The sequence below is a fragment of the Sardina pilchardus genome, chromosome 14, assembly GCF_963854185.1.
Source record: "Sardina pilchardus chromosome 14, fSarPil1.1, whole genome shotgun sequence".
NCBI classification, from domain to species: domain Eukaryota; kingdom Metazoa; phylum Chordata; class Actinopteri; order Clupeiformes; family Clupeidae; genus Sardina; species Sardina pilchardus.
The window spans coordinates 31,294,020-31,321,530 of NC_085007.1; the positions used below are offsets into that span (position 1 = coordinate 31,294,020).

The 27,511-nt window shown below is 41.9% G+C and overlaps 3 protein-coding genes across 6 annotated transcripts in view; 2 read left to right on the forward strand and 1 right to left on the reverse strand.

Annotated features, from left to right (window-relative positions):
* The window catches only part of sema4d (sema domain, immunoglobulin domain (Ig), transmembrane domain (TM) and short cytoplasmic domain, (semaphorin) 4D), a 31,572-nt gene extending 28,016 nt beyond the window's left edge, over nt 1–3,556 (forward strand). For all 4 annotated transcript variants that reach the window (XM_062553785.1, XM_062553784.1, XM_062553786.1 and 1 more), the window contains 3 exons: nt 340–515; nt 740–786; nt 1,180–3,556. In XM_062553785.1, the coding sequence (XP_062409769.1) occupies nt 340–515; nt 740–786; nt 1,180–2,171 (1,215 nt within the window). In that variant the 3' untranslated portion in view covers nt 2,172–3,556. The remainder of the gene's footprint in view (nt 1–339; nt 516–739; nt 787–1,179) is intronic.
* A 3,383-nt stretch (nt 3,557–6,939) lies between these two features.
* Nucleotides 6,940–8,888, reverse strand: zgc:86839 (Cyclin-dependent kinases regulatory subunit 2-like). The gene is made up of 3 exons (XM_062553788.1): nt 8,729–8,888; nt 7,952–8,079; nt 6,940–7,861 (listed from the first exon to the last, which is right to left on the reverse strand). Exons 1-3 carry the CDS (start codon nt 8,782–8,784, stop codon nt 7,818–7,820), a joined length of 228 nt encoding a protein of 75 aa, XP_062409772.1. The 5' UTR covers nt 8,785–8,888; the 3' UTR covers nt 6,940–7,817.
* Nucleotides 8,889–13,580: 4,692 nt separating this feature from the next.
* On the forward strand, nt 13,581–27,040 carry shc3 (SHC (Src homology 2 domain containing) transforming protein 3). The gene is made up of 12 exons (XM_062554388.1): nt 13,581–14,159; nt 20,070–20,140; nt 20,744–20,807; nt 21,969–22,088; nt 22,195–22,248; nt 22,403–22,454; nt 22,655–22,784; nt 23,842–23,998; nt 24,387–24,438; nt 24,529–24,723; nt 25,756–26,051; nt 26,221–27,040. Exons 1-12 carry the CDS (start codon nt 13,581–13,583, stop codon nt 26,344–26,346), a joined length of 1,896 nt encoding a protein of 631 aa, XP_062410372.1. The 3' UTR covers nt 26,347–27,040.
* The last annotated feature ends 471 nt before the right edge of the window (nt 27,041–27,511 follow it).

The window sequence follows — 27,511 nt, forward strand, 5'->3', positions numbered from 1 at the left end:
GAAACTTTTCCGATGATGGAGACAGCAAGTCTGCACAATCAGACGACCACAAGTCATTCTTCCGTTTTGCAGCCAGTGCCCACAAGTGTGTCTATTGTTTCTCATTCCGCCTCACAAACATTATAAGATACCTGTTGGTGGTTTTCGAACACAGATCTTCATAACCACAGAGCCCAAGTTGAAACTGGATACGCTGCAGTCTGATGGATCTTTTAGGCCAGTGCTGCTCAGACTTGTGTCTTATTATGTGTTTTCTGTGCTGCCGGCGAATGACATGTGTAATCATTTATGTAGCGGGAGATCATGCTCAATATGTGTGCACAAATGTCTTGGGAGCAGGCCAGGTTTTTGTACGCTGGGTCGGATTCTGGTGTGGTCCAGTCGCCCACTGCTTTCTGTGAGAAGTACCCCACCTGCGGAGACTGCATCCTGGCCCGGGACCCGTACTGTGCCTGGGACCCTCACTCCTCTTCATGCCTCAACGTATTCTACAACCAGGACGTCACAGACTTCAGGTATGCCTGAATGTCCATCTGCTATCGAAGATCCACATAGATTTTAAGAGCTGTGAAAACAAGTCCTTTGATATTGTAATGATGAATGAATACTGACTGATTTACTTTGTAACACGAACCGTCAGCATCTTATTGTCTACATTGGTTACTGTAGCTATTTGACTTGACTAGACCTTTTGTTTCTGCACAAATCCCAATGCTTGTATTCTGGTTTGTTTTCACAGTGGTTTGATCCAGAGCCTGGCTGGTGACGTGGGCCGATGTCCCCCAGGTACAGTCACAGAGTCGGGAAGAGTTGATCATGTCTGACAGTGAGCAGGAAGAGAGGCTGCTAATATGATGAGGATGTTGCATCTGCTCCAGAAAGGCTGGAGAGTGCAGCCATCAGGGCAATGTGTGCTAGCATTATCAGCAGTGGTGATCAGAATACTCTGAGCTATCTGGCACAAGATGGATTTGGGAGGAGAGGGAGAGCAACAGATGAACAGTATCTGGTGATGCTCTCTGTTGTAATCAATGTCTCATGGAGGCCATTCATGATTGTTGTCCGTAGTTAGCCGAGCCATTCTTGTATGTTGTTGTTCAGAAAGGTACACAGATGAACAGTGACTAGAATGCACCGAGGCATTTGAATTCCCTCTTAATAAGCTTGTTCTGTTTGCAGCCAGGAGACTCTCCACCAAGGAGTACCAGGACATGGTGGTGAAGCCAGGGAGTTCCGCGGAGCTGCCCTGCCCCCTGCTGTCCAACAGGGCAGTGGCACACTGGAGAGTCAACGACAGCGCCCTGACCGAGGCCTCGCGCTTCCACCTGCTGTCGGACACCGGCCTGCTGATCTACAGCGTGGGCCCCGACGAGCAGGGCCTCTACGAGTGCTGGTCAGTGGAGCGGGCCGCCGGCAAGGACTTCAGAAGCCTGGTGGCCGGCTACAGGCTCAGCCTGCCCGCGCCCGTCAACCCACGCTCGGCAGGACACCTGCCCCGCTCCTCGTCCTCCTCCTCCGCCGCCACCTCCGCCACGGCCTCCTCCTCCGGCGCCAAGGCGGCGCACGTGCCCACCGCCCCCGCTGAAGGTAATGGTATCACCTCCGGCGCCCCTCCACTAACATCCGCCCCGCCCAGCTCCACCCAGCAAACGCCCCCGCTAACCCCCGCCCTCGGCTCCGGCGTCGGCCACACGCTCAGCGGCCTGCAGCCGGCGCCGGCGTCCAGCCACGAGCCCAGCGCCAAGACGCTGGACCCGTCGGCCGAGTACCTGCAGCACGACAACAGCGCGGCGCTGCTCTTCCTCTTCCTGCTCTTCTTCCTGCTCTTCCTGGCCGCGCTGGCGTACAACTGCTACATGCGCTACCTGCCCGCGCCGTGCCTGCGGCTGCGCGCCGCCCTGCTGGGCACCCAGAAGAAGGCGCAGCCCGAGTACGCGGCGTGCGAGGCGGGGCTCATGGAGACGGCGGCCGAGAAGCCCGAGCTGACCGAGCAGCTGTTCCAGAACGGCGCTCAGCTGCGCGCCCTCCGCGACACCGGCTACGAGACGGAACCCGAGTGTGGCAACGGGCAGATCCCCTCGCAGGGCTACGGCGACGAGAGCCCCCCGAAAGAGAAGCCGTTTGACGTGGACTGTGTGTCGCAGCCTATTGAGTACGCAGACGCGGACTAGCAGCCTGGTGTGAGGGGGCCGAGCTAAACTCCATTCCACTCATCATGCAATTCAAACACAGAGTTCAGTCGTTAGGCAGTTTAGTGTCCCTCATTTCAAGCTCCTTCACACACCTTAAGAGTATGTAGGCTCGTCACATTTAGTGATGATGTACACTTTCCCCAAAACCTTCCTCCTGAGCTTGATGCAATATGAAGAGTATTTTTAATTTTTGTAATATAGAATTTAGCTTTAAACTGAACAACCTGTGTAACCTTGTGCATCTTTCTGCAAGACAACTCAATTTAATTCCAAATTGGAAACATGATTTACCAAATTGGTAAGTGAACTTGATGTTTTCCAAATTGGAGTACTTCCTTATGTGTTTGTTCATCGTTAGAGGCGTTGCTGTAAACCTGGCTCCATGTTTCAGTGTGTCAGTACATACAATTGTGACCGCTGGTCAGTCAGCTGCCTCCAGACCATGGTCCATCACATGTGGTAAACCTCAGGGATGTTTGATCAGACTTTGTTCTGGAACCTTACCATTAAATGCTTGAGCAGTGAGGAGATGGGGGGCCAACCATAGGCCAGAGAAGAGGGGGGCCCTGCCTGGGAGACTGAGCGGACTAGTAAAGAGACGAGGACTGCTGAAACCCAAACAGCTGAAGTGGTTCAGAATATGTTTCTGCAGACTGCAAAGTGGCATTCTGTAAGCTTCGCTTTTCAAATGTTCACATGACTTCTTCCTAACAGCCCTTTAACGGAGACTATGCTAATTCAGGTGGAGCTTGGGCAAGATGTACCGTCTCACCACCAGAGACTAACACGCATAACAAGCAATCGGTACCACACCTGACCAAAAATATGCTGAATTCCATGATGGTTTTTGCACTCGTACAGAAAGTCACTAAACCAAGGGACTCTCGTAATTGTATTTTTTGTGTATTTTATGTTTTTCTTTTTTTTTTTATCCATGAATGTAAGTATTTGCAGCCATGGAACACCTTGTTGAATCATTGTGAATAGAAAAGTTTTTTTAAAGATATTTTTTGTTAAGCAGGTGTCTGTTCCTATAACGGTCTCCTAGAATTAGTCAGGTGCGCTCTTAGACAATGGCAGGTGAGAAGAATCTCATCTTCTCTCTAAACTTCAAAGTACTATACTTATATACAGATAGCAATGTTATTGAATTTATTTTGTAGGTTTCTGTGGTAAGTTCTGTTATGACTGACATTTTTCTCTTGAAGCCTTTTCAAAAGGCATAACTTCACATTTCCTCAATCTTTATATGATCTGTGGTATACCTCCCATCTGTTTTCCTCAGTGCACTCCTTTTCTCTTCCTATCCATTCCCTCCTTGACATGCACACGCTCACTCTTTCTCCTTCCCCTCCCTCCCTCCCTCTCTCTCTCTCTCCTCCTCTGGGCTCTCTTGCTATGTGTCTTTCTGTCACCCTCACAGCCCCCGCTGTCCTTTTTCCTCCCGTTGACACATCGTCTGTGTGCACCTCTGGAAGTAGTCCCTCTATCTCTTCTTCCTCCTCATCTCCCTCCTCCTCCTCCTCCTCTTCCTCCTCCGCCGCCGCTCTGCAGGGTGTGGTGAGGCTGCTCCCGCCCTTGCTGCAGGATCAGGCCTGGGGGGTCCACACCCACCAGGTTTTCCTGCTCTTCTGCCTAGCTGTGGGTGAGTGGCACCTTTGACCTCTGTCCTGTCACCCCTTCACCTCTCCTCTGTTTGCAATCATGTGTTGCATGCTCCTCCACACATCAAGCATCCTCTCAGGCCTGTCTCATTATGTCTGTAAGATCCTTACTCTGTGAGCTATCCACTTCCTATGATACTTTTTATTTTAATTATTCCTAACGCCACTAAAGTGGTAAAAGTACAATATAATATAAGCTTGCTAGGTTTTTGAAATTCTTTAAGCAACAGAGTAATTTATTTTGTTCGACCGTTTTATTATGTGTTTTTTTTTTTTTTAACTGGATAAGGTTTCTCAGATTATTTTTGTCCCACTAATGCCTGGCAAATCTGACTTTTACTGCAAATGTACGCAAACTACTTCTACTGATGATGAGCAGCTGTGTTAGGAAAAATAAAACGTTTTGTTTTTTTATATATTTTTTTTTTGTCATGTGAAGCCTCTATGGAACAAAGGGTAAAATCACTGTGTCAATTCTTTAGCTTCTCCATGCCTACATATTCTTTGTCTTCCTAAATAGTGTAAATATTTTGTACATATGGTATATACATCTGATGTAAATACGATCTTGCAGTTTTTGGTTACTGTTGACAGAGAGGCTAAATAAATCTTGACTTTAAATGTTTGGAAAACCTTTGTCCTTGTAATTTTCAGTCTGAAATGGGGAAGCAAAAGTTTGTTTGTGTGTTTGCGTAATTGATTTTGATAGATTATTGCATAATGAAACAGAATATTGATTGTTAAATTAAAGCAATACTAAAGCAATGCCAAGTAACTAGAGATTACATAAATGTGTGCTCATGTAATTAAAATCAGTATTACTTTGAAATAGTTTTTTATATATATCAATAATACTGCTTATAATACTACTTTCCTTATCTTTGCATATTTCTGATATGAAACAAAAACTCCTTTGCACCAGGCATGTGCTCAGAACAGTATAAAGGTGAATGCATTCTAGAAGTGGAGAGTGAGCCTGTAATGTAATAGTCCTTGACTAGAGGAGGTTCTTTTGTCACGTCATCTGGTTAGAATGCCATGTCTCCCTGAATTGCTGTTTGTCCTCAGGTCCCAGTGATGTGCACATTCACTGGCTGGTCGATGGACAGAGGACACAGTTGTTGTCCGTCACTGAGCACAGGCTTATTGTTGCCCAGGGGACTGTTTTGCTCAGCAGTTGGGTGAAGGAGACCCACCTGACCAAGGATTCCCACTACCGGTGCACTGCCACAGCAAACACTGGCAACGACACTGCTGAAGCACACATCCGCATCAGTCGCCGAGGTAGCCACTGCACTCCGCTGGTTGCAAATCTGCATGGACACATTGCATGAAAACTCAGTTGGGGCCTCTAAACAGTGTTTGCAGCATATAACCTCAGTAAGTTACCTGCAGATGGAGATCTGTGTGGTTGCTCTTAACTTGGTCAGCCCAGTGCCACTGCATGACTATATGGCACGGCATGGCATGGCATGGGTATGGGAAAGCCTGAGCAGCACGCACTCCAACATTGGGACATATCCTTTTTCATTTTGTATGGGGCTAGGATATTGGCACATGAAAATGTTTTAAGCCTTCTGTAAGGCCCATTGAAATGTGCTGTTTATGAATAGATGAAGACACAGATATCTCCAGAGACATGAGCGAATGGAGAAGTGCATTGACGGACCATGAAAAATTGCTGCAGAGGTGGAAAAAAGCATGGGTAGGTAGACATCCTCAAGTAAAGCCGCTTACGCTTCTGGTTGGCGTTGGGCTTAAGTCAAATGTTTTGTTTTGATGTTACCTTTCTTTCAATATTCAATATTCTATGACATACCCGGATGGGAAGTGGCATCCGCTGTTAGATTCAGGCCTTCAGGTTTTTTTTTTTTTTTTGCAAGTTGCCTCATTTAAAAAAAAAAAATAAGAAAAATCTCTGAACAACAATGAACGATCTCTCCAGTCCACAAGCTCTGAACCATGAAATCTTATTTGTTGTACAACTCTTGCACTGTTAAACTATTCCCATCAGATCTATGAAAAGACTGTCATGCAGATGTTGCACATGTTAGTGTAAGGCTCAGTAATGTGTCCCTGAAAATCTATTGTTGGAATCTGGAAATCTATTGTTGAAATCTATCTGGAAATCTATTGTTGTCTGCGTCATGAAGGTTTTTTTTAACACTTCCTAATTTGTTCTGATATAACACTGGATTCCTTTTACTCTCACAGGAAAGCTGTGATGGACAAGGCATCATCTGAGATTTCAGAGATGTCCATTGGCAATGGTTGAACCTCCAGGCACCAACTTCTGGTGGATGTGTACCAGCGTCAGGGACGAGACACAGAGGGCTAAAATGATCTGCTCACACACTCACCTGCTGAGGTTCACAGCATACACTAGAGCTGACCTGCCTCGCATACAGGGGAAGGATGAACTGAGGGATGCACTGCATTCTAGTAACACATGTGTGACGGAGTTGAGAAAAGCCTTAAACCAGCACAACCAGCTGACTATCAACAGCCACCACATCTTTGTGGTTATTGTGTTGAAGGTTATGCTTTCTGCCTGTGGTTCTGACAATTAATCACAATTTATTGGTTTAGGAATTCCTGTGTAGGACAAAGATTGTTCTGTATTCTCTTGCCTTTTTCCATTGTTTTCCCAAATAAATGTTATTGAAATATTGTCGGTAACCATTCAGATCCATCTGATCTCTTACCAAATATGAATAAATGGAGTTATCTGGAATTGTTAAAGCTGAGTAAAGCATTAGCAATCTGAAGTTGTGAAATCTTTGCTTTTTGCTTTACTCTGTAAAGTTTGTCGCACATGGTATTTAGACAGCAGTTGAAGATGTTCATCTGATTAATTAGTCAACATTTTCATTCAGGTATTTGTTGTGATCCAGACTTAGTGTGGTTAGTTACCAAGAAACAATAAGCCAATATGTAAAGCAATTGTAAAGTGTAAAACACTTCTTCCCCTTTAACTTCCAACATTGGGCACTATGTGCTTTTTTGTTATGTTGATGTAAAAAGGAATTGTTTGGCCAACAGCACCCTCTAGCGGTAATAGCAGAAATCACACCACACTTACAAAAAATTATAAAAAAGGGTTTATTTTCAAGTCGCAACATTCAAACCACAGAAGATAGACAACAACCTTCCCATCATTGTTTTATGAGTGCTCCATATAAGAATGGCCTAATGGACACATTTCTAAACCTGGGTATACCTAGAAAGGTAAAACAATACCATCAATTTGGCCAAGACTACATTTATGTGAACAGGTACAATTAAGGAGACTAAGGAAATGATGTGATAAAAAAAATAATAAAAAAAACCCTGATATTCACATACACCATGTTTGCCACTATCTTTTATCAACACATATATGGACAACACTCATCAGGCACAGAAGAAAAAAAAGCTCAACTCTTGTTTTTGTGTAGGCACAGTGGTTCTGAGAAGTGGACTTAGAAGTTATAAAGACACCTGAATCAGTTTACAAATCCAGACGAGGCACTGCCACATGCACCAACTTTAAAAATAGGATACACTTATGATGCCTTGTATATAAAACAGAAGTTTTACTCAAAATCATTTACAATAGTAGAGGTTTTCATATTTTTATAAGTCAGAGTTTCTTGATGTTTCCCTGGATGGCAAATTTACCAACAGCAAAGTTGTACCAATAGTAGCATCAAGATTAACAGCTCTGATTATTATATTCACATATTTATTTGACACATGATCAACAGATTATGGGTACATTGGTAATACAATAGCAATTCCTCTGGACCTAAGTGTCCATGCTACAGCAATGCAACTGTCACAACTTGTGATCCAACTGAGCTTCTTTGCTGAGATAACACAGCGTGTGCACAGGAGGCATTAGGTTGATGGGGTGCAAGTATTCACTGAATACCAGTATTAAGCGCACAGCTGTTCCAGGGGCTGCACTTCTCTGCACGCATCACATCTTTGGAAGAGGTCTTCGAAATAAGAGTATATGAGGTTCTGGAGGCAAAAATGTAACAATCAAACAAGTTCATAATTAGTCTGTGGTATGGTGCAGGTCAGTTAGGCCATCATTTCCAAAGGTCTCACCTGGTTCGTGGATCATATAGTGTACCCAACCCAGTGACTGCTGCACTCCAAGTCTTCGCCACTCATCCTCTGACATCAAGTGTGATTTGGGGACTTGCTTCGCCAGTTCTCGAGGTAATACGACATGCCTGCACGAAACAGTAACGTTAAATCACAACATACTGTACAAAATAAGCATCCTACGCTGAGCTCATTTGACTATACATTTAATTAACATTCACTTTCATGTTAACGTTGAAACATCACTTCAAGTCATTGACAAGAAAGGTGCATTCACTTCAGTGATGCAATTGACGTTTCTCGTGGACGTTCAGCTTTCACACTGGATATACACTCATAAATGTACTGTATGTTAACTTAACTAAGAAGCAGGATCAGTTATCTGTAACCAATTCACATCATTCCCTCAACACAATTTCCTTTTTGTTGACTGCTCAGTGAAGACAACTAGTCAGCTAACATCAAGTTAACCTTACCTAATCTAATAACTCGCCTTTGGATAATACGTTTGTGTTCTCGTTAACGTTTAATGTTATTGTGCAATACACATTAGTATCGAGTAACATTAACATGAAAGTCCACGTTACATTAAATAACTGCGTCGCATCAGTTAAACATTTTTTTACTAGCTAAAAGTTTTCTAGCTTGACACGTTAGCTAGCCAACTAACGTTAGGCATGTGAATTCAAAAGTACGATAGCTAACCATGGACTGTATGTGGCTAACGTTGGCTAGCTTCACTTTAGATATCATAGTTCACTAACTGTTTAAGTTTACCTGTATTCATAATGCTCGTCGGTGTATTTATCCGAGTAGTATATTTGTTTTGACATGTTTGTGGCAGGGAAGCGTTATATTCCAATAGTGATAGATTGCAATCTTTCAAAGACAATTTACACAAATATCGTAGCCCCCACGAGTCGCTGGTTTCAACCGATTCTGTTTAAACGTGCAGTGAAATTTGACCAACAAGCATATCATTGGTTGTAGAAAATCACATGATCTAGGCCACGCTTTTGCCTTAAGGGGAGTTGCCTTGGCAACATCAATGGGGCAGTCAGACAGCCAGAGAGAGTGGAACGAGTGGAGTGAAACCAGTAACTTTGCGACATAGACGGTACCTTTCCTTGCTTAATTCTTTCAACAAACAATACCACCAAATTTTTCGTACGTATTCTTCTATCCTTCTACGTATTAGCTATATTCACAGACTATTTCCAGCTGTATGCTACTGCCAATGTCTGAATAACACTATATACCCAAGACTACAGGCCTAGACCTACGGCCTAAAAAGAAAAGTAGGTGACGAGCATCCTAGTCCCACTTGTCAGACTCAGACCACTCAGTTTTACCTTGGGCCCTGGAACTGCTGGGGGCCTAACACCTAAGGTTTAGCTAAAAAATCTTCATAATTATGCAATTCTAAAAATGAATATGCTAGCTTATAAAATGCCCATGGACAACTAGTGACAAGTATCCTTGCGAGCCAGCAAACTGAAGACAAATAGAAGCCAACTTTTTACAGTCAGGCTCAACATTGATTATCTTTTAAATGTAGCCTATATTCTCACAATAAGCCCAGAATGTTATTCTAATTCATGGGCTGGAACACAGAACTGAATAGCCAATGTGGGACTATGCTCAAGGTATTTCTCCTGAAGCCTAGGCTAGGCCAAGAATATCAAAGAATTTGAGGATACCTTTAAACTGTAGGCCGCCTAGTCCATTTTACTTTAAAATTGCCTTCCAAAAAAGGGGTTGACCTGTTTGGATGTTGAACTACCAAGCTAATATCAACTATAAGTAAAGATTTGATGGAAATAATCCTTGACGTTTAGTTTAGGCCTGGGCTATTTGTAAATGATCAATTTAAAGCGTAGCCTAGCCATTCATTAGCCCATTGTATGGGAAGAAGACCCTCCACTGAGCCTGTCCCATTTTTGTTTTTACAGTAGCCCAGGATAGACTACACCATTTTATCGTGAGATAGGCCCATCATGTCATTCTAAAAATGAATACGCTATCTTATAAAATGCCCAAGTAGCTTGCGAGCCAAGTAGGCCTACAAGTAAACGTACAAGCCCTGCAAAAACCATAAAGATGTAGGCCTAGCCCATGGTACTTTAAAGTTGCCTTCCAAAAAAGTGGTTGAGCTCATATCAACCTACTGTTTGGATGTATCAACCTAATATATCAACTAGAAGTGGACTTGATGGAAATAGCCTAATCCTTGACATTTAGGCCTAGGCTATTTGTAAATGATCGATTAAAAGAGTAGCCTACTTTTACTGGTGTGGATTTAAGGGAACATAAATGGAAAGGAATGCACCAAAAATAATTGTTATTTCAGTCATAAGCCCTTTTCATTTAATTAATTGTATAGGGAGAAGACCCTCTTCCACTGAGCCTGTCACATTTTTGTTTCTAGTAGCCCAGGATGGACCAACCAAAACAGTTGTGCTTTTGACACCTGGCAGCCACCATAGCTTCTCGCACACTATGGGTGCCTCTCAACATGCCTCCTCGATCCTCGATGCTCGATCCTCGAGGGGCGTTCCCACTGATCTATAACTAACACTGGATAGACTATCCCATTGTTTCCCCCCCATCATTCTTTATGCAGATCAGTGAGGATCGAGGCATCGAGGAGCGAGGGAGGACGTATAAACGCTGCATGAAATGCACCCTAGGAAAGGGAGGTACTGGTTGGTTGAACGCCTGATCTGTAGCTATGCCTACTACTGTACATGCCAGTAGTAGATCCTATACCTCACCTTAAGCAAGTCGTTTTTTGATTAACCCCTGAGAAGAAGTGTACAACGAAAACTATACAGTAGGCTATGAATTGTTTTTATTAAGTATTAATTATTTAAAAACACATAAAGCCTTGTAGATAAACCAGTCAGAAGTTCTTATGTTATTATTTATTATATTAGTGTATATAACCATACCAGTTAATACAAATATGCTGATGTTTAAAGAATTATGCCAATATTTCACACTTTCTGGCCTGTCACCCATGCAGCATGTTGGGTTAATTTAGAGGGTTTTTTCCCCATCAGAAGTGAAATAATGACTATTTATGCATTTGCCAGCCCATGGTTATATTTAATGCTATAGGCCAGATTGAAGATTCCAACTGATTTTGAATCAGTCAATCAGGTTATTAAGGCTATGGATGTTTATTTTTACAACAGATCAATCGCACCACAATATCAAGAAAGCAATAACTTTTTTTTTTTATCAAATAGCATGATAATTTGTCTGATAGTTCTGGATTGCATATGACCGTGTATAAATAAGTGTTAATTTAAAAATATATTTAGAAACTTGAAATGAAATTGTGAGCAGACTATAGACCATCAAAAAGCATTCGCTGACCATATATTCTCTGTATAAGTAAAAGTGTAGAATAATATGTAAATTACTACCATTTCAGCAGCTTGTTGAATAATTTACCAGACATATAATTGATATTCTATGTCCTCAAAACCTACAGACACAAAACTGATGAATCATCTGTCATTTATCATACTGCGACAGCAGAAATTATATATACTAAGCAGCATTTATGTGGCTTTAGAAAACATGCTTCTGTAATTATCAAAGAAAAAAACTATAATAGCACCATTTCAATTTCAAAGCAGCTTCAAAATACCATTCAATTAGCTACATAGAAATGAAACATGTGACCACCTACATGTATGCTTGTAATGGTCTCTTCCACTATTCTGCAAGCCATCCCTGAATGAGTCATCCAGCCCTCCTCTGATTGGACAGAACCATTAGATCCCCAGGGATTGCCTTGCAGAGGCAGAAAGGCCTCTCTCCATTCACAGAAACATTGGTATGCGAGCTGCTTTCCCATTCACACGAAGCGAAAATAATATTCAACATCACCTCTCCTTGCCGTTGTTTTTGTCTTTCCTTTTGTGTTTTTTTCCCTTTGTCTCTTTCAAGCTGCATTCAGCCGGAGCCCTCATCTCTGTTTTGCTGTTGTTTCCAAGCGGGAGAGAGCAAACGTGCGTGTTCTTTTTTTCCTTTTAGCAGGCAGGAAGATGTTGGGAGGCACTGCAGTACGAATGCTGCAGCAGGAGGCGAGAGCAGGAAGCTTATGAATGACTGTCTGTCTCCAGATTCACACTTCTCTGGACCTTTTACATGAATGGTTTTTTGTGGGTTTATTGTTGATGGCTGTAGAGATGGCTTGGCTAATTTTTGACAAGAGCTTGTGATAGCTGTAGTCTTGTGTGGTCATGGTTTTCCAGCCTGTCTGCTGTGATCACATCTTAACATTGTGTTATGTGCTGATGAATTATTCAGAAAAAAATTCAACACAAGAGCTTGGCTGTTTCAGTAAAGGCAGGAATTTATTCAAAGGATAACAGCGTAGGTGACTATGTTTAGGCTTTGATTTTAGACTGTGTAATGAAGAAAGAAAAACATTCACTGCTGAAGAGTGGAAGAAAATCTTTCATGTATGTTGATTTTATATATTTACTAATTTATTGTAACTGTACACTTATTGTGGGTATTGCAAGATTACGTAAGGCAACTAATATTTCCAGGTTAGCTATTGAACTCGTGGGCAATAAATATACCTATATTTCTTAATGTTGGCATCAGTACTTACAGTTAAACACTATTGGATTTACACAATATGATACAGTATTTACCATTTTAGATTTTGATTGTGATTTTTTTCTGTTCTGTTAAAGGGGTTTAATGTCATCACTCAGAAGAGATGAGATCAGATTTTTAGTGAATGTAAGGATAAAGACTTTGCGGTAAGCAATATGATTATGAAAATACTTTGAGATCATCTGAACGTTGCATTTTGAATTGCTTACTTATGGGTATCTGCTGTTATCTTTCATGCTATTCAGTGCCTGATGGACATATTTTTCCTGTAAAAATGAACTGAATAGAAAATGTTTTTCATGGTGAGAACTGATTGACAGACAATGGAGCAACCAGTAAATGGGTTGATTTTTCAAAATATATATATTTCCCATTTTCTGTTACATTTTCCCTTTCATCGGTTCAACACGGATGAATTAAGAGGAAAAAATCATTGCTGCAGCCGAGAGGAAGCATCAGTCTGCGAAATTTGAGAATTGATTGGTTCTAGTGTGCTGTAAGTGGGAGGATTTTTTTGTAACAGGAAGTGATTTGCAGTGTTCAGTGAGCCTTTTGTTGAGAAGGATCTTCTCAGATCAGTGAGTCATGCTTTTGCTGTGAGCCGGCAGTCACTGGAGAGAGGCTGGCCATCTCTACCGTTGGACTCGTCTCTGCTCCTGTGGACCACGACGGCAAATTTGAGCATTCTACCATACAGTGGAAACCATTTTTTTATCTTCTTGCTCTTACATCTTCTGTTTCCATGGATTGTCTGTTTTGCATTTTATTTTCTGGCACTGAACTGCAGAGCTGGATTTCAATAACAACAGCTTGAACAACAGCAAAGCCACCACAGCCATCAAAACAAATGGGCAGGGGGGATATTAAGGTATTATATATAACCTTGTAATATTGTCATCTTTGTACATCATTTGCTATGTTAAATGAGGGAATAATTAGCTGGGCATTGCATCTGCCAGTGCAACTGTAGGCAGGCAGATAGAAGGGCATGCTTCACCGTACCAAATACAACCGCTTCAGGAATGAGTCTGTGACGTCTGTCGATGAGCTTCTCCAAGGCCTCTCCATGAACGCCAAGCTCTCGGCCACTCCGGCTTCCTCTGGCGAGCCTCCTTATACCCCACCAGCTGAGGGGCTCCCCACCGACCCAGAAGATGGTGGCACCACCCTTTGCACCCTTATCAACAAGGTGTCCAACTTGAAATTTGCCAACTCTAGTGGCCTCCTAGGCATCAAGAGCTTGCCCTCTGCTGTCAAAGACCTGGCCGTGTCCAAACTCCAAGGAGGAGGAGGAGGAGGAGGAGGAGGAGGCTCAGGTAACCCAGGCCCCTTGGCTCCATCAGCTGCCACAGGCACAGGCTCCTGTGGCTCAGCCTCCACTGGAGCACCGTGCTCCCAGCAGGACACAGCCACTATGAGTGCAGGCAAAAAGGGGAGGATGGAGGACATGCAGCAGGGTGGGGAGGACTGGAACCCCAGTGCTGGGGGTCTGGTGAACAAGCCCCCCAAAGGATGGCTTCACACCAGTGAGAAGATATCTGGACCCGGTGTGACGTATATTGTAAAGGTAAGTCTATTTTTCTCTTCTATTATCCCCCTTTCTACTTCGTTCTCTCTCCCTCTCCCTCCCCCGTATCTAGTTCGTTTTCTGAGGTGGAAAAAAATGATGGAAGGTTGAGGATGTGCGCTGATTTAGTCCTATTTTACCCTTGTATTGGAAAAGGTAGCATGCAAAGATGATGTGAGGGACAAGAGCAGAAAACAGCCATTTAATAATTCAGACGATAGAGAAGGTCATCATGGAGACAGAGGCAAAAGCAGAAGCGGAGGAAAACATCTTTGAAGGCAAAACAAAAGCCCTTCTGGGTGGTATATGCCACATAGCTTTCTTGTCAATGAATGATGTCCCTACTAGTTACAGTATGCCCTGTTATTCATGGGGAATGAGGATCCTTTTATTGTTATATTTGTGCTACATGGTAGTCACGGAGCTCTCACAGTTCTTTTTTAAGCCCCTCAGCCCTAGTACCTGTGTGCATTATGAATGCAGGGAAATGGTTGTTAGGTATGTACGGTGCACAGTGCTCAGCTGTCTCTGCTAGCTCTGGCTGCGAGCAGCATCCTTGTTAGCAAAGACCATTTTTAACAAAGGAGAAAATGAAGTGAAGTGAAGTGAAGGTACATGTACAGAAGACATGTTTGTTGTTACGTGGCTAGTTAGTGCTGATCATGCCAAAACAATTATTTCCTGCACTAAACACAATTGTGCAAAAAGAATTTGATGACAACATGATGTGTGTCTCTACAACATACTTAGTTGATTGATTTCTTGAATTATATTTGGGTAGAATTGGGTGAGGGGCATAACATAAAGAGGTTGGTTTATGAACAGTTAGAGGAAGAATAAGGACTGTGATATGTTTTTTTAATCTTGTTACACAAGTCATTGTCATCACAATGCCTCACTCTTTGACACTGAAAGATATTTACTGTTAAGGTAAAACCTGGCATTAATGAACATGAATTCAACATCGTTTACCTTCATTATAGTTGTAACTATGTGAGGGAGTCTGTCAGCATCACCATCACACCACTGCTGTTCAGGGACCGGAAAAGAGTAGCTTTGACATGCTCAGTCGATATAGCTGTGGGGTCAATTCCTGTTTCTCTCTGCTAATTCTGCTCCATTTATGGGTTTCCACCCTCTGTCCATCTGTTTTTCCATCACTCATTTTACACAATGTCTCCCCCGGCTGAAAATCCTCACTCTATTCCATGCATATTATGGTACTATTTGATCTTCTTATTTTGTAAATCAACCTTTGTTTTACCCTTTCCTCCCCACCCCATGTGTCCACTGTTGTAGCAGTGAATTTGACATGCAATGTTGCTCACAGCACTTTTAATTAGCCTCATGTGCTCGGCCATACCCAGCATGCACCATTAGGCTAAAGGGACAATGATTGACATTGACAGTGTTTCCTCTGACACACATTTTCTCAACACATGAGCACACAAGGTCTGCAGTTACTAAATCCCTATAGAGTGTTCTACTTTAGAAGTGGTCATTTGCCCACGGTTAGCTTTATGGGTGCTTCTGTGTTTTCAAAATAAAATGTATAATGGACATCAATGTGCACTGTGACTAGCCTATACAATGGACACATTCCTCAGAATTGGACAATTTATGTAACCCACTTACCTGCATGTACCTGTAAAAAAAAAGCAACAACAGCTTACATCCATGAAGCTGCTTTAAGGTAATCTGGTGTCTACTGATGATGTTTGTTGTAGGCCTTTTATAGGCTACTTCTTCCTATTATAGAGCTGGCCCACAGTGGCTTAGAGCAGCTAGTATTCTCTTCATTAATTGTGGCTGGAACTATTGGACTCTATCTAGGCTGAGGACAAAGTTAGTGAGTGGTAGTGTGCATTACATGGAAAGTGACTTACTTTAGCAGCTCATAGCTTTCGTCTGGAGCTTTGAGTTCATAGTGCAATGCAATGCAAAATGGAGACCATAAATCAGACTTACCAGACACAGTAACAAGATGAGTCATAACATCCTTTGCTTCAGCAAGAGCTTATATGATTTTATGCAGTTTTCTATGACTTCATATAACTTCTGATTAAATAAATTCCATTGCAACTCATAATCCCTTTCATGGTATACAGTCCATTTTAAATGAGAACACATTCTCTGTCATCACCAGAAGCACCGCGGACAGATTGGTGGGTTAAAATGTGCTGGGCTGGGACAACAGCAGCTGCAAGACAAGTCCTGATTTTTAGGTTAATGAAGATAGTTATCAAGTTGTGGGTTAAAGCCTCAGTGAGACTTTAATACTAAATTAATGGATTTCTAGTCACAGGATGCTATGCTCACCCTAAAGAAACATAGGACAGGAGCTTTATATAGAATGCAATTACAGCTATGGTATAGAATTACATTTTCCATGGCATATTAAGTTATTCTTGAAAACACTGATGCTCATACATCAAATTGCAGTGAAAATGCCTAAAATGTAATAAAGTTATTATAATATGATAGATTATATATAGACACCTGAGAAACTGTGGCCATTTCAAGCGTGGGTCACAAATGTAGGAAGGTGAAATGCAGGCCAAGACCACAGCAGGCCACAGAAAACAGCTATCGCCTTCTCTGAGGAAACAGAGGATGAGTCATCAAGCTCAGGTGATTCAGAAAGGTCAGGTGAGCTTGAGTGGAGGTTAGAGGTAAAGCGAAGGTAATTGGCTGGCTAAAATCGCATCTATCTATATGTAGTTGACCTGTTAAGCTGGCTGGAAACGTAGTCATTTTGCTTTTGTAGAACAGGTTACAGTTGAATAGTTAAATTTAAGAATAAACTACGTATTGTTTGCCATCCATGTGCATATGCAATATCATTGAAGGCAGAAATGAGTGCATAAAGTTTGATCAAATAGGTATTTTTTTGCTCCATCCATTATTCTACTTAGTCTCCTCAGGGTTGGTTGCCAAGCCACACTTTTGTGTTCTGTCTCACACTAGGATGACAAAGTACATTGTCTTTACTGCATCTCATTGACAAAAAATATGTCTTGCTTGAAAGTTGGCAATTCTGCTCACGTGCGATGGAAGCAAAAAATCATATGTTGGCCCTGGCAGAAGGCCTGATACTTGAAATGAGAAATGATTCTGAAATGAGATGCAATTTGTGATATACTATTCACAAAATGAAATGGCTTTAAAAATCCAAACCATATTTAACTTGCATTTTGAGAGACAGGCTCAAACTTGTAGCATTTGACATGGGACAGGAGGTAGACACATTAGAAAGAAAGCTAAAAATAAAGATGGTTGTTGGTAGAGGCCTCTGTAATTATGTACACTAAAACCCATGGACATCAGACTCTGTTGAGACATCTTAAGGACACAATACCAGATAATGTTTTTTAGCTGTGCAGTTGAATGAGCACCAGATAAAGGTGATGAAGGCAAATCATTTCCAAACCACATCATTGTTTACATTATGCAGGCCTCGGTAACCAGCTTATTGGTGCACAAGCAAACCTGTCCCCTGACAGTAAGGCTGTGTTAACACTTGTGGTATATGCTTATTAAGGAACTAGTTTTGGTACCATTGTAAATATAATTGTGATGCTTAAAAAGGAAAAAAGGATCACCGCACACCATTGGACTACACTTTTAAGATTTATTTCTGAGCAACGCGTTTCGCCATGCGCTTCCTCTTAATTGTGATGCTGTTTATAGTCATGTGAAGGGCCGATAAAAACACTGCATTAAGCTGCTCTAGTGGAAATGTAGCAAAGCAGACATGTGTAGCATTGTCAGCACTGGAATATACATTAACACAAAAAGTCTAGCAAATTTAATTAATGTCTACAAAGATGTGAAAACAACCTGTTGCCATGGCCGTGGAAAGCCAAAACAGGAGTCGAAATCAAGAAAGAACAAACTGGAGCAAAGTTTGGAAAATACATGAACTAAAACTTATACTTACCAAGAACTTGACCAGACATTCTAGTAACAAGAAGCATAGCATGGCACATAATACTTAATAGATACTCTCCAATGGAGTAACCCAGGCTGGCAAAGAGAGAAACTCAGCCTCGCCTCTGTATGAGGACAGCAAATAACAGATGTGATAACAGGTGTGTAGGACCAACTCAACAGAAAACCAGGAAGTGACAGGTCAACATGGACTCCTAAAGTACAAAACTTGACCATTGAACATAAAAAGAAGCTATACACAACCTGTTTGCACTTGGGCTAATCACATTTTGCGGCCAGATTAAAGCAACAATTAAGATAAATAAATGATCTAATAACTGGAAAGGCAATCCCCTTACAAACACCAACCAAGTTTTTCTTTATTTATTTCTTTTTTACATTTTTCTCAGGGTTTGCTGACCTGACCCACAAAAGTACTAAAAGTGGGTGCATATATTCACATAACCATATACCATGAAAAGATTTTTGTTGCTTGTAAATATGATTCTAAAGGTACATTTTATACATGCATTCAAACGGATAAATCCATGTTGTTTGCATTATATAATGCTGATAAATTATTTTTTCTGACCTTTGGATTTCTGTGGAAATTGAGAGATGGAAAGCAAAAAAATAATTTGAGGAGCTGTTCTTTCAATGATCTCCCAATGTATGCATCCCCTCTTAGTGAAAATCAGGTAACTACAGTGTAGATCCCTCTGCTATTATTGAACAACACTGTAATACTTTTGCTGAAGTGCCTATTTGTAGCCTATACCTAAAGATGGAAGTACGTTTGGTCTTACATTGCCTCAAGTACACGCAATTCTTGTGTAAAATCCAGGGATAAAAGATAAAATGCTAAATCTTCAACCACTTGTATTCCCAGCAACCAGCCATGATGTGCTAAAGTCTGTATTGATAGAGAGGAAAACAATAAGATCAATGACATTAAATGCTACTTCCGCTGCAAAGCTGTGCACACGCATTTACGATGACATGATGTCCATGAAAAGGATCTGAGAGTGAGATTCCTGAGCTTGATTTTTCCCAGAACAAAATGTTCTCTGCCAGTGATATTAGTCAGAGGTGATGCTGTATGTGGGTGGATATTTCACCACATGGGATCAAGATGCAACCAGATTAATAGAGGAAGTGTGCTTAGAGTTGGGTGTTGTAAATCTCAGGTGAAACACACAGACAACTCAATCAACTTACTTTGTTCTGTTTTCAGTTTAGCTTTGGCCGTGTTTTGGACAAAGGGTACTGAATGTGAGAAAAATGCATTTGAACTGGAGTTAATCAACAGACTCCCTCTGCTTCCTCCCATCACTTACTCCAACATATGCAACATTTTTCAACACAAAGGTTCAAGATGCAGTCATTTTTGTATCCCATTACAATAGATTATGTGTGTGTGTGTGTGTGTATACTTTTAAACAAGCCTATTAAGCAAGCAAGTTATTATGAGTTATTTATGAAAATATTATTATGAGTTACGAATGACTCGTCAACACTGACATTGTCAAATATACAGGAACGAATGCGACTAACTAAAAAGTTAAACAGAACTAAAAAATCAGACTTTTTGTCTGGCGTAGTTTGTGGCCCATGATGCAAATGTTTTTATAGGCCTACTGGGATATTTGCAGGCTATGTTTAGAATTCAAGCTGTCTTGAGTGCACCATAACGTGACAGCACCCCTCCATTGATTTGTATTTGATTCCACACTTGATGTTCAAAGTGGTATGATGAGAGTGATATGGTCCGCTGCTAACTAATTAGCATGCTAACTTATCAGGGAAACACTTCAGTTTGACTTTATATCAAAATGGTTATTTCTCTTTGCACTGGATGGTTATTTATCGGTCTTTTAATGTTTTAAATATTAAAGATTGCAAAGCACCTTTACCTAGAAATTCAAAAGCTTTTATATTCCCTTAGCCATTGCAAAGTTGACCCTTGTCCTCCTTTTTCAGTATTTAGGTTGCATAGAAGTCTTACGGTCCATGAGATCCTTGGATTTCAACACGAGATCACAAATAACAAGGTGAGAGACTGTCTGCTATGTAGGGGATCCAGCATAGCATGTTTTGTGTTGTGCTTCAGAGAAGGTTGCTTTGGCTATTGAGTGCAAAAGCTATGTGGGCTGATAATGTCTGAGGCACAGGGCAATGTCAGATGTGATGGCTGTGGTGTGTCATGTCCACTTTTCTGCTTGACTTCCTGGAGTCAGCAGCAAGCAGTGGCACAGAGCCATTCAGTGCTACTCTCCCCTGACGACAGGGGCATGGGACTGCCAACAGGCCCTGTTAATAGCACACCTCTACTACATATGTTCCACTTGCACATTTGGACAGCTTAGGCTTGTTTTCTCAATTTGCATCCATGTTGTGTATCTGGCCTCCTGATGATGATGTTGTGTTTTGTATTTAATATGTTGTAAAGTGGTGATACATGGCTTTATGAGGCACATTATTGATTGCAGTGTTCATTTTTAAAGCCTTTGTGAATGAAACAGCATGGCGCTATCACACAAAGCACCATGTTTATTTATCAGTTTTGCCCACTTCTTCTGTTTGTCCTTCTCGCTTTGCTCCTGTCAATCCCCCTCCCCCTAACACATCAACACACATCCTCTCCTCAACACCAGGGAGGCCATCAGCCTGGTGTGTGAAGCTGTTCCAGGTGCCAAAGGAGGGCTCCGTAAGAGAAAGGTATGCCATGCTTAATGCTAAGGAGGGATGAGCGAATGCAATGGGAGAGAAGAACAGAGCCAGGAAGTGAGGGCTTGTGTGAATGAGCTAATGAGCTTATAGGGGAGGAGGATGCTACAGAAACAATATGGGAGCACAAACTGTGGAGAGATGTGAGATGAGCTGGAGAAAAACTGTGGGAAGAGAGAGAGGGAAGAAGGCTGCAGCAAGAGACTGTGTGCAGAGAGGAGGTGTGTGTGTGTGTGTATATATGTGTGTGTGTGTGTGTGTCTGTGTGTGCGTGTGTATGTGTGTGGGGAGGGGGGTGGATGGCGTGGTACAGCATGCGTAGGCGTGCACACAGCCCACAGCGCGCACTGCGTGCCTGGTGACTCATGTAGTGCAGAGCTCCGCTAATCAGGAGGCAGAGCACCAATCCCTGATCCTGCCTGTGTGTGTGTGTGTGTGTGTGTGTGTGTGTGTGTGTGTGTGTGTGTGTGTGTGTGTGTGTGTGTGTGTGTGTGTGTGTGTGTGTGTGTGTGTGTGTGTGTGTGTGTGTGTGTGTGTGTGTGTGTGTGTGTGTGTGTGTGTGTGTGTGTGTGTGTGCGTGTGCAAGTATACATGTTTCAGATACTATATTTTGTTGCTAGAGGGCACTATTGTGTCTAGAGCAAGTGCACAAGCCTTTTTGGTCATGTTCAGTTCTGTATGTAAGTTTTCACATTGGTACAAACTAAATGTCATAATTTTAATTTTCTGTACAGTATTATTATTATTATTATTATTGTTATTATTGTTGTTGTTGTTATTGTAGTAGTAATAGTAGTTTTGTTGTTGTTGTAGTTGTTATTGTTGTTATTGTTGTTATTACCTCCGCCAAGGAGGTTATGTTATCATCACTAAACTAAAGTAATGGATGGATTTCGATGAACTTTTGGGAGGGATCCGTATCATCGTCGGGATTTATGTTTTTCGTTTCGCGGTGTAATGGCATGGTATGGCCATGTAGTGGTGATCTGAATAGTTTAGGTTAAAATGTATGACCTAGGAAGAACAGTATAGGCGGAGGTCTGCGCACTCGGAGTGCTTTTGTAGTTGTTGTCATTGTTGTCGTCGTTGTTATTGCTGTTGCTGTTTTTGCCATGTCTTTACAGTGTTTGAGATGCCCATTTATCTTTTCAGCCTCCTTCCAAAGCTTTGTCCAGCATCCTGGGTAAAAGTAACCTGCAGTTTGCTGGGATGAGTATCAACTTAAACATCTCTACCAGCAGCCTGAACCTGATGACACCAGATTCAAAACAGGTGTGTTGTAAAATGTCTTGACTAGATTAATTTGAGGTTTGATTTCTTGAAGATCCTGAAGATCTTGAAGAGTAATACCAATGTGATATGTGTCTTATGATTTCAGATCATTGCTAATCATCATATGCAGTCCATTTCCTTTGCATCTGGCGGAGATCCAGTAAGATACTAAAGAAATTCTCATTATTACTGATATAAACATGCCATGAGTGCAGATTTACTGCAAGATGCTTTTCTCATTTTTAAGCATAGATATTGCTCTTGGACTGTGAATTGTGATTTGTGACCTGTTTTTTTTTTTTTTTCTATTGCAGGATACAACTGATTATGTTGCATATGTAGCAAAAGATCCAGTTAACCGCAGGGGTAAGTTGCAATGTAATAATTGTATTTATATTGATGATTATATTCAGCAAATAAAAAACATCAGAAACAGTTCTGATGAAGCCAACAATTTAGCCATTTGCCCCTCAGGCCTGTAGAGTGTGAAATACAATGGGAGCATATTTGAGGTGTGACAAGCTGTTTAATCCATCGCTCCCCCAATGATCTATTTTTTTATATAGCATGCCACATTCTGGAATGTTCTGACGGCCTGGCTCAGGATGTCATCAGCACCATTGGGCAAGCCTTTGACCTGCGCTTCCAGCTGTACCTGCAGTGCCCCTCCAGCAAGCTGTCGTCATTGCACGACAGGTAAAGTCTCCAGTTTCACCAGCTTATAACCCACATAGGAGCAGAGGTGGAAGAGTCCAGCTTCAGAAAGTAAAGATTCCACCATGTATTGGTTACCTGTGCACTTAACACAGGTGATCTCACTGATTAGCTGCTCCAACTGAAGAGTTGTGCTAATTAGAATCAGCTGGTTTAAATTAATGGTTGGCACAGATATGTAGTAGGACCAGAGCCCATTTATGGAGAGCCGGTCCACTCGCTATCAACTCCATTGTACTTGCAGTTCCAGTTGTAGTTCCACTAGGGGCGATCGCGAGCAAGTGATCAAACAATGGGGGTCTATGGGGCTAGACAGCTACATTGGTCTGTTTCACCTGATTGTCATTAAAAAAATTGAAGATTGGATTTTAGTTTCTGAAGCTCAATATGGGTTATAGGTCGAAAGTTGAATGAACAATTACTTATGGCCCTTTGGTTTCTCACAGGCTTGGTCGTTGTTGCCCATAACACACTAGCATCCTGCTAATGAATGACGTCATTGACACGTTTGAAAGGCTTTTTAGAACAATTAGTCAATCTAATACTCAGCCATGTGTATTTTCTTTGACCCCCCTTTCACATACAATATTACGATTTCTACACAAAAAATTATATCCAGAGAAAAGTGGATTCTAGGAGAAACTCCATTCACCTCCATTCATTCTCCACTTGCTCGCGATCACCCTCTAGTTGCAGCACCATGCGGAAGTATTTAGCGAGTGGTCGTTCTCCCCCTATTAGACATTCTCTGGTAGGACTTATACTTTCTGAACCTGGACTTTTCCACCTCTGCATAGGAGTCATCCACTGGAATAGACATCTGTTTTTCATGTACAGTATGCATTATGGGAGGTTTACTTCATATTCCAAGAGAGAGAAAGATTATAATCCTGAAGTGATTTAAAACTGTGCGCTGGGTCTAAGAAAAGATGCTGCAGGGTACTCACTACTTCCTATTCTCTCCCTCAATCACTCACACACACCCTTGCCATGCTCTCACTAACTTGCTCCTTTCCAATTCTGCTCATCTTCTTGACAGGGTGTTGAGTATGGAGGAGTCCCCATGGACCGAGGAGGACGAGGACGGTCACGATCATCCATACTATAACAACATCCCGGGGAAGATGCCTCCCCCAGGCGGCTTCATCGACGCCAGACTCAACAGCCAGTCAGCCGCTGGCGCTGAGGGAGGACCGGTGGGTTTACTCCTCATTACTGAGACCTTAAAAGAGAGATTCAGCACTTTAGTATCTCCAAGCAATTTTGACTAGTGAATTGTCCATATACACCCATAGTGCAGTGAGATATCTCCTAACATCACTGATTTCCTCTTTCAAGAAGTCTACATAAGCATTTATCACAGGCTCTTTTCAAAGCCATTTAAAGTGAGAACCATCAGAGCACTGGTAATTACCTCTGGACTGCACTGTGAGTGAGTTTGATTCATGCATTGTGAGATCAGATTGTTACGGCTTGTTATGTGTTGAAAAAGCCCTAAGAGTCAGCCATATGCAATACTGAACTAAGCACTAAGCACACACATACAGTAAAAGCTTAGGTGCTGTGCTGTTTCCTCCATTCCAGGGTCCAGTAGACCAGACGTACTACCAGGGCAGACCCATGCTCATCCAGCAAGGTCCAATTCCTTTCCCTTTCATCACAGTACTTAAAGAATGGGCTTTTCTGTTGCCACTGGCTCACACACCTTATCCTCTGTCTGCTGCAGGCTCAAGTGACATATATAGTATGCCAGAAGGGAAAAGTTCAGTACCAAAAACAGGGGAGGCCCCTACCTACGTCAACACGCAGCACATAGATGCCCAGGTTCTAGCTGCGCTTCAGGGGGAATCGGAGCCTTCACCTGAGAGTGGAGGCGGAGTGGTCAACAAAGACAGTCCCCGGAAGGACATGTTCGATATGAGTAAGTTTTCAGAGCCCCTCACAGCAGCCACATAATGCAAGTCTGGTCCCTCATCCAGGCTGATATTCTTTCGTTAAGTTACATGTTTCTTATTAGAGATGATACAACATGTTCCTCCCATTCCAGTTCTTAAAAATGTCCAATGCTTCCTCTTAGTTTTGTCACTGTGGACAGTAACACTGAAGGTACTGATACTAGATACTAACTCTAGATACCGGTACTAGAGTTTCCATGACAAGCATGTGGCCCACTATCATAAAGGGGGCAGGTAAAGGAATGGCCATACCCCTACCCATATGCAGCCTTTTGCTGCACCATCGTGACGCTGATTAGTACATAGTACATAGTAGCTGCAACAAGTACTCTTTCCACATTGATATAGCTTTGCTAAATCATTTTTTATCATATTGCTTAAGTGCAGTTACAGCAACCTCAATATTCTTACAACCTAAATGAGTCTATCCACCTTGGAGGCATGCTGGTTTTAACGTCAACATTTTTTGCAACAGCTAAGCCTATTTCCTTCACTTGGAGTGAACTGAAATCAACACCATACCTTTGAATAGCTGTTCCAAATTAGATGCTGCATTATGTAGGTTTCATTTGTAATAACTTGATAAATGTTTGTTAAAGCCTATTTTTAGCAGATATTTGTTTATTCAGTGTAGGCTACCTCAACTCAACAAGCTAATAGCCTAAACTGTAATTAATTTAACTGTAATGCTTGCTGGGTGTAAATAAATGTGCTTGTCGTCCTCCACTCATGCCTAGTTAACGTCTCATAGAAGTTCCCAGAACATTGTGTTACGGGGCAGTTAGTCTAAAGGAACTCACAAACGTTCCAGTCCCTGTAATGGAAACAGGCCTACTGTCATGCATAGTAGTTCCTGCACAGTGCCAGTGCCAGCCCTGCCAACCCTTTCACATCATCATTTCCACTGTCTTAGTGGGAACTGTAAATGTGTAGTTCTTACAGACACGCGAGATAAAGCATTGTATTATAAAATGCTACCTGTGCTCTTTATCCTGCAGAGCCATTTGAGGATGCCATCCTTACACAATCCCAGGCACCAGGGCTGCACAAGGCAGCCTCCGTGGACAACTCAAGCCCCTTGTTGGTGCGCGCAGTGGCCTTCCGGGCCCAGGAGGAGCTGGAGGGCCAGCCCTGGTACCACCATGAGATGAGCCGCAAAGATGCAGAAAAGCTGCTGAAGGAGGATGGGGATTTCCTGGTGCGGAAGAGCACCACTAATCCAGGCTCCTATGTCCTCACAGGGATGCACAATGGAGTTGCCAAACACCTGCTACTAGTGGACCCGGAGGGCACGGTGAGGATCTCAGTGTGTGTGTGTGTGTGTGTGTGGGGGGGGGGGGGGGGGGGGGGGGACATGCAGTCATATTGTTTGTATGCAGTATGCATGATGAGTTTTCAGTTGTCTGGAAATCCTCGATGAAATGAGTAATTTGTAAATAAAACAAAACAATTTCTCTTCAAAGGTACGAACAAAAGATCACATATTTGAGAGCATCAGCCACCTGATTGGCCATCACCGTGACAACAATCTGCCCATTGTTTCTGCTGGAAGTGAACTGTGTCTGAAACAGCCTGTGATTAGGAAATAGTGACACCCCACCCTTAAAAAACAAAACAAAAACAAACAAACAGACAAAAAACTTGCGGGTCACTTCACCCAAACTTGAAACTTGAAGATGAGAATGGAGAATCTCCTATTGTCAGAGATTAACTACTGTTTGATGACCGTGACTTGGTCAGTGAAATGGTCATGGGGCATCTGGCTGGCAATCCTGGACGATTTAAAGAGGATTTGTTGATAAAAAATGACATGATTTATAGAACTGTTATTATTTTGTTGTGATTGAAATTATATATTTTTTGAGAAGACATAGGTGCATTTGGACATACTTGTTGATTTGGTGTTTTAAAGCAAAAAGGGACAACTGTTAATACTTAAGCGCAAATTGACCTCAAGGAGGGATTAAAAAAAACGTATTTTAGAATAACCTAAAAAAGTTTTAGTTTTGTCTATCAAGCACAACAAGATTTACACCATTGTTGGTATGAGGTAGAGCAGAAAAATGAAAACAAAAAAAATACTGTTTGTATTTAACTATTTTAGGATTTGTCCTTAATTGCAGCTAATGTGACAAACTCATTTGGTAGCGTATCAAATCACTGTTGATTCTGCTTTTATGGAAAAGATGTGAACGTGTTTGCTTTACAGTAGTTACACAGTGTCAGGCACATGCTCACTTGCTCTGCACAGGCACACACATACGATGAAGATTCTTTCTCTCTCTCTCTCACACACACACACGTACACACATACACACAACCACACACACACAGCTTTAAGAGAACTGACATTTTTCTATTGAAGTGCACATGTCACTGCACTCGCATGACTTGAAAACTTTAACTGTTCTTGTGGTCATTGTTGGTAGACCTTGAACCCCTGGAGAGGTGCTCGTGTATGCTCACAATGTCAAATATTTAATGCTTTTCAGAATATTTATGAATTTGGTTCCTTCTTTAAAATGTAAAGGATGTGTAGTACAATTAGTTCAGGGCTTAATTTATAACATGGATATTTATATCAGTTATAGCTTTCATGGCTTGATTGTGGGCTTAAAACAAGAAACACATTATTATTACTATTATTATTACTGCTATTTCTATTGTTATTTATTTCAGATTCAAAATATTATTAACAATAGCACAATCAACACTTAGATTGTCTGTGTGAACAGTGAAAAGGTGAGTCACTAG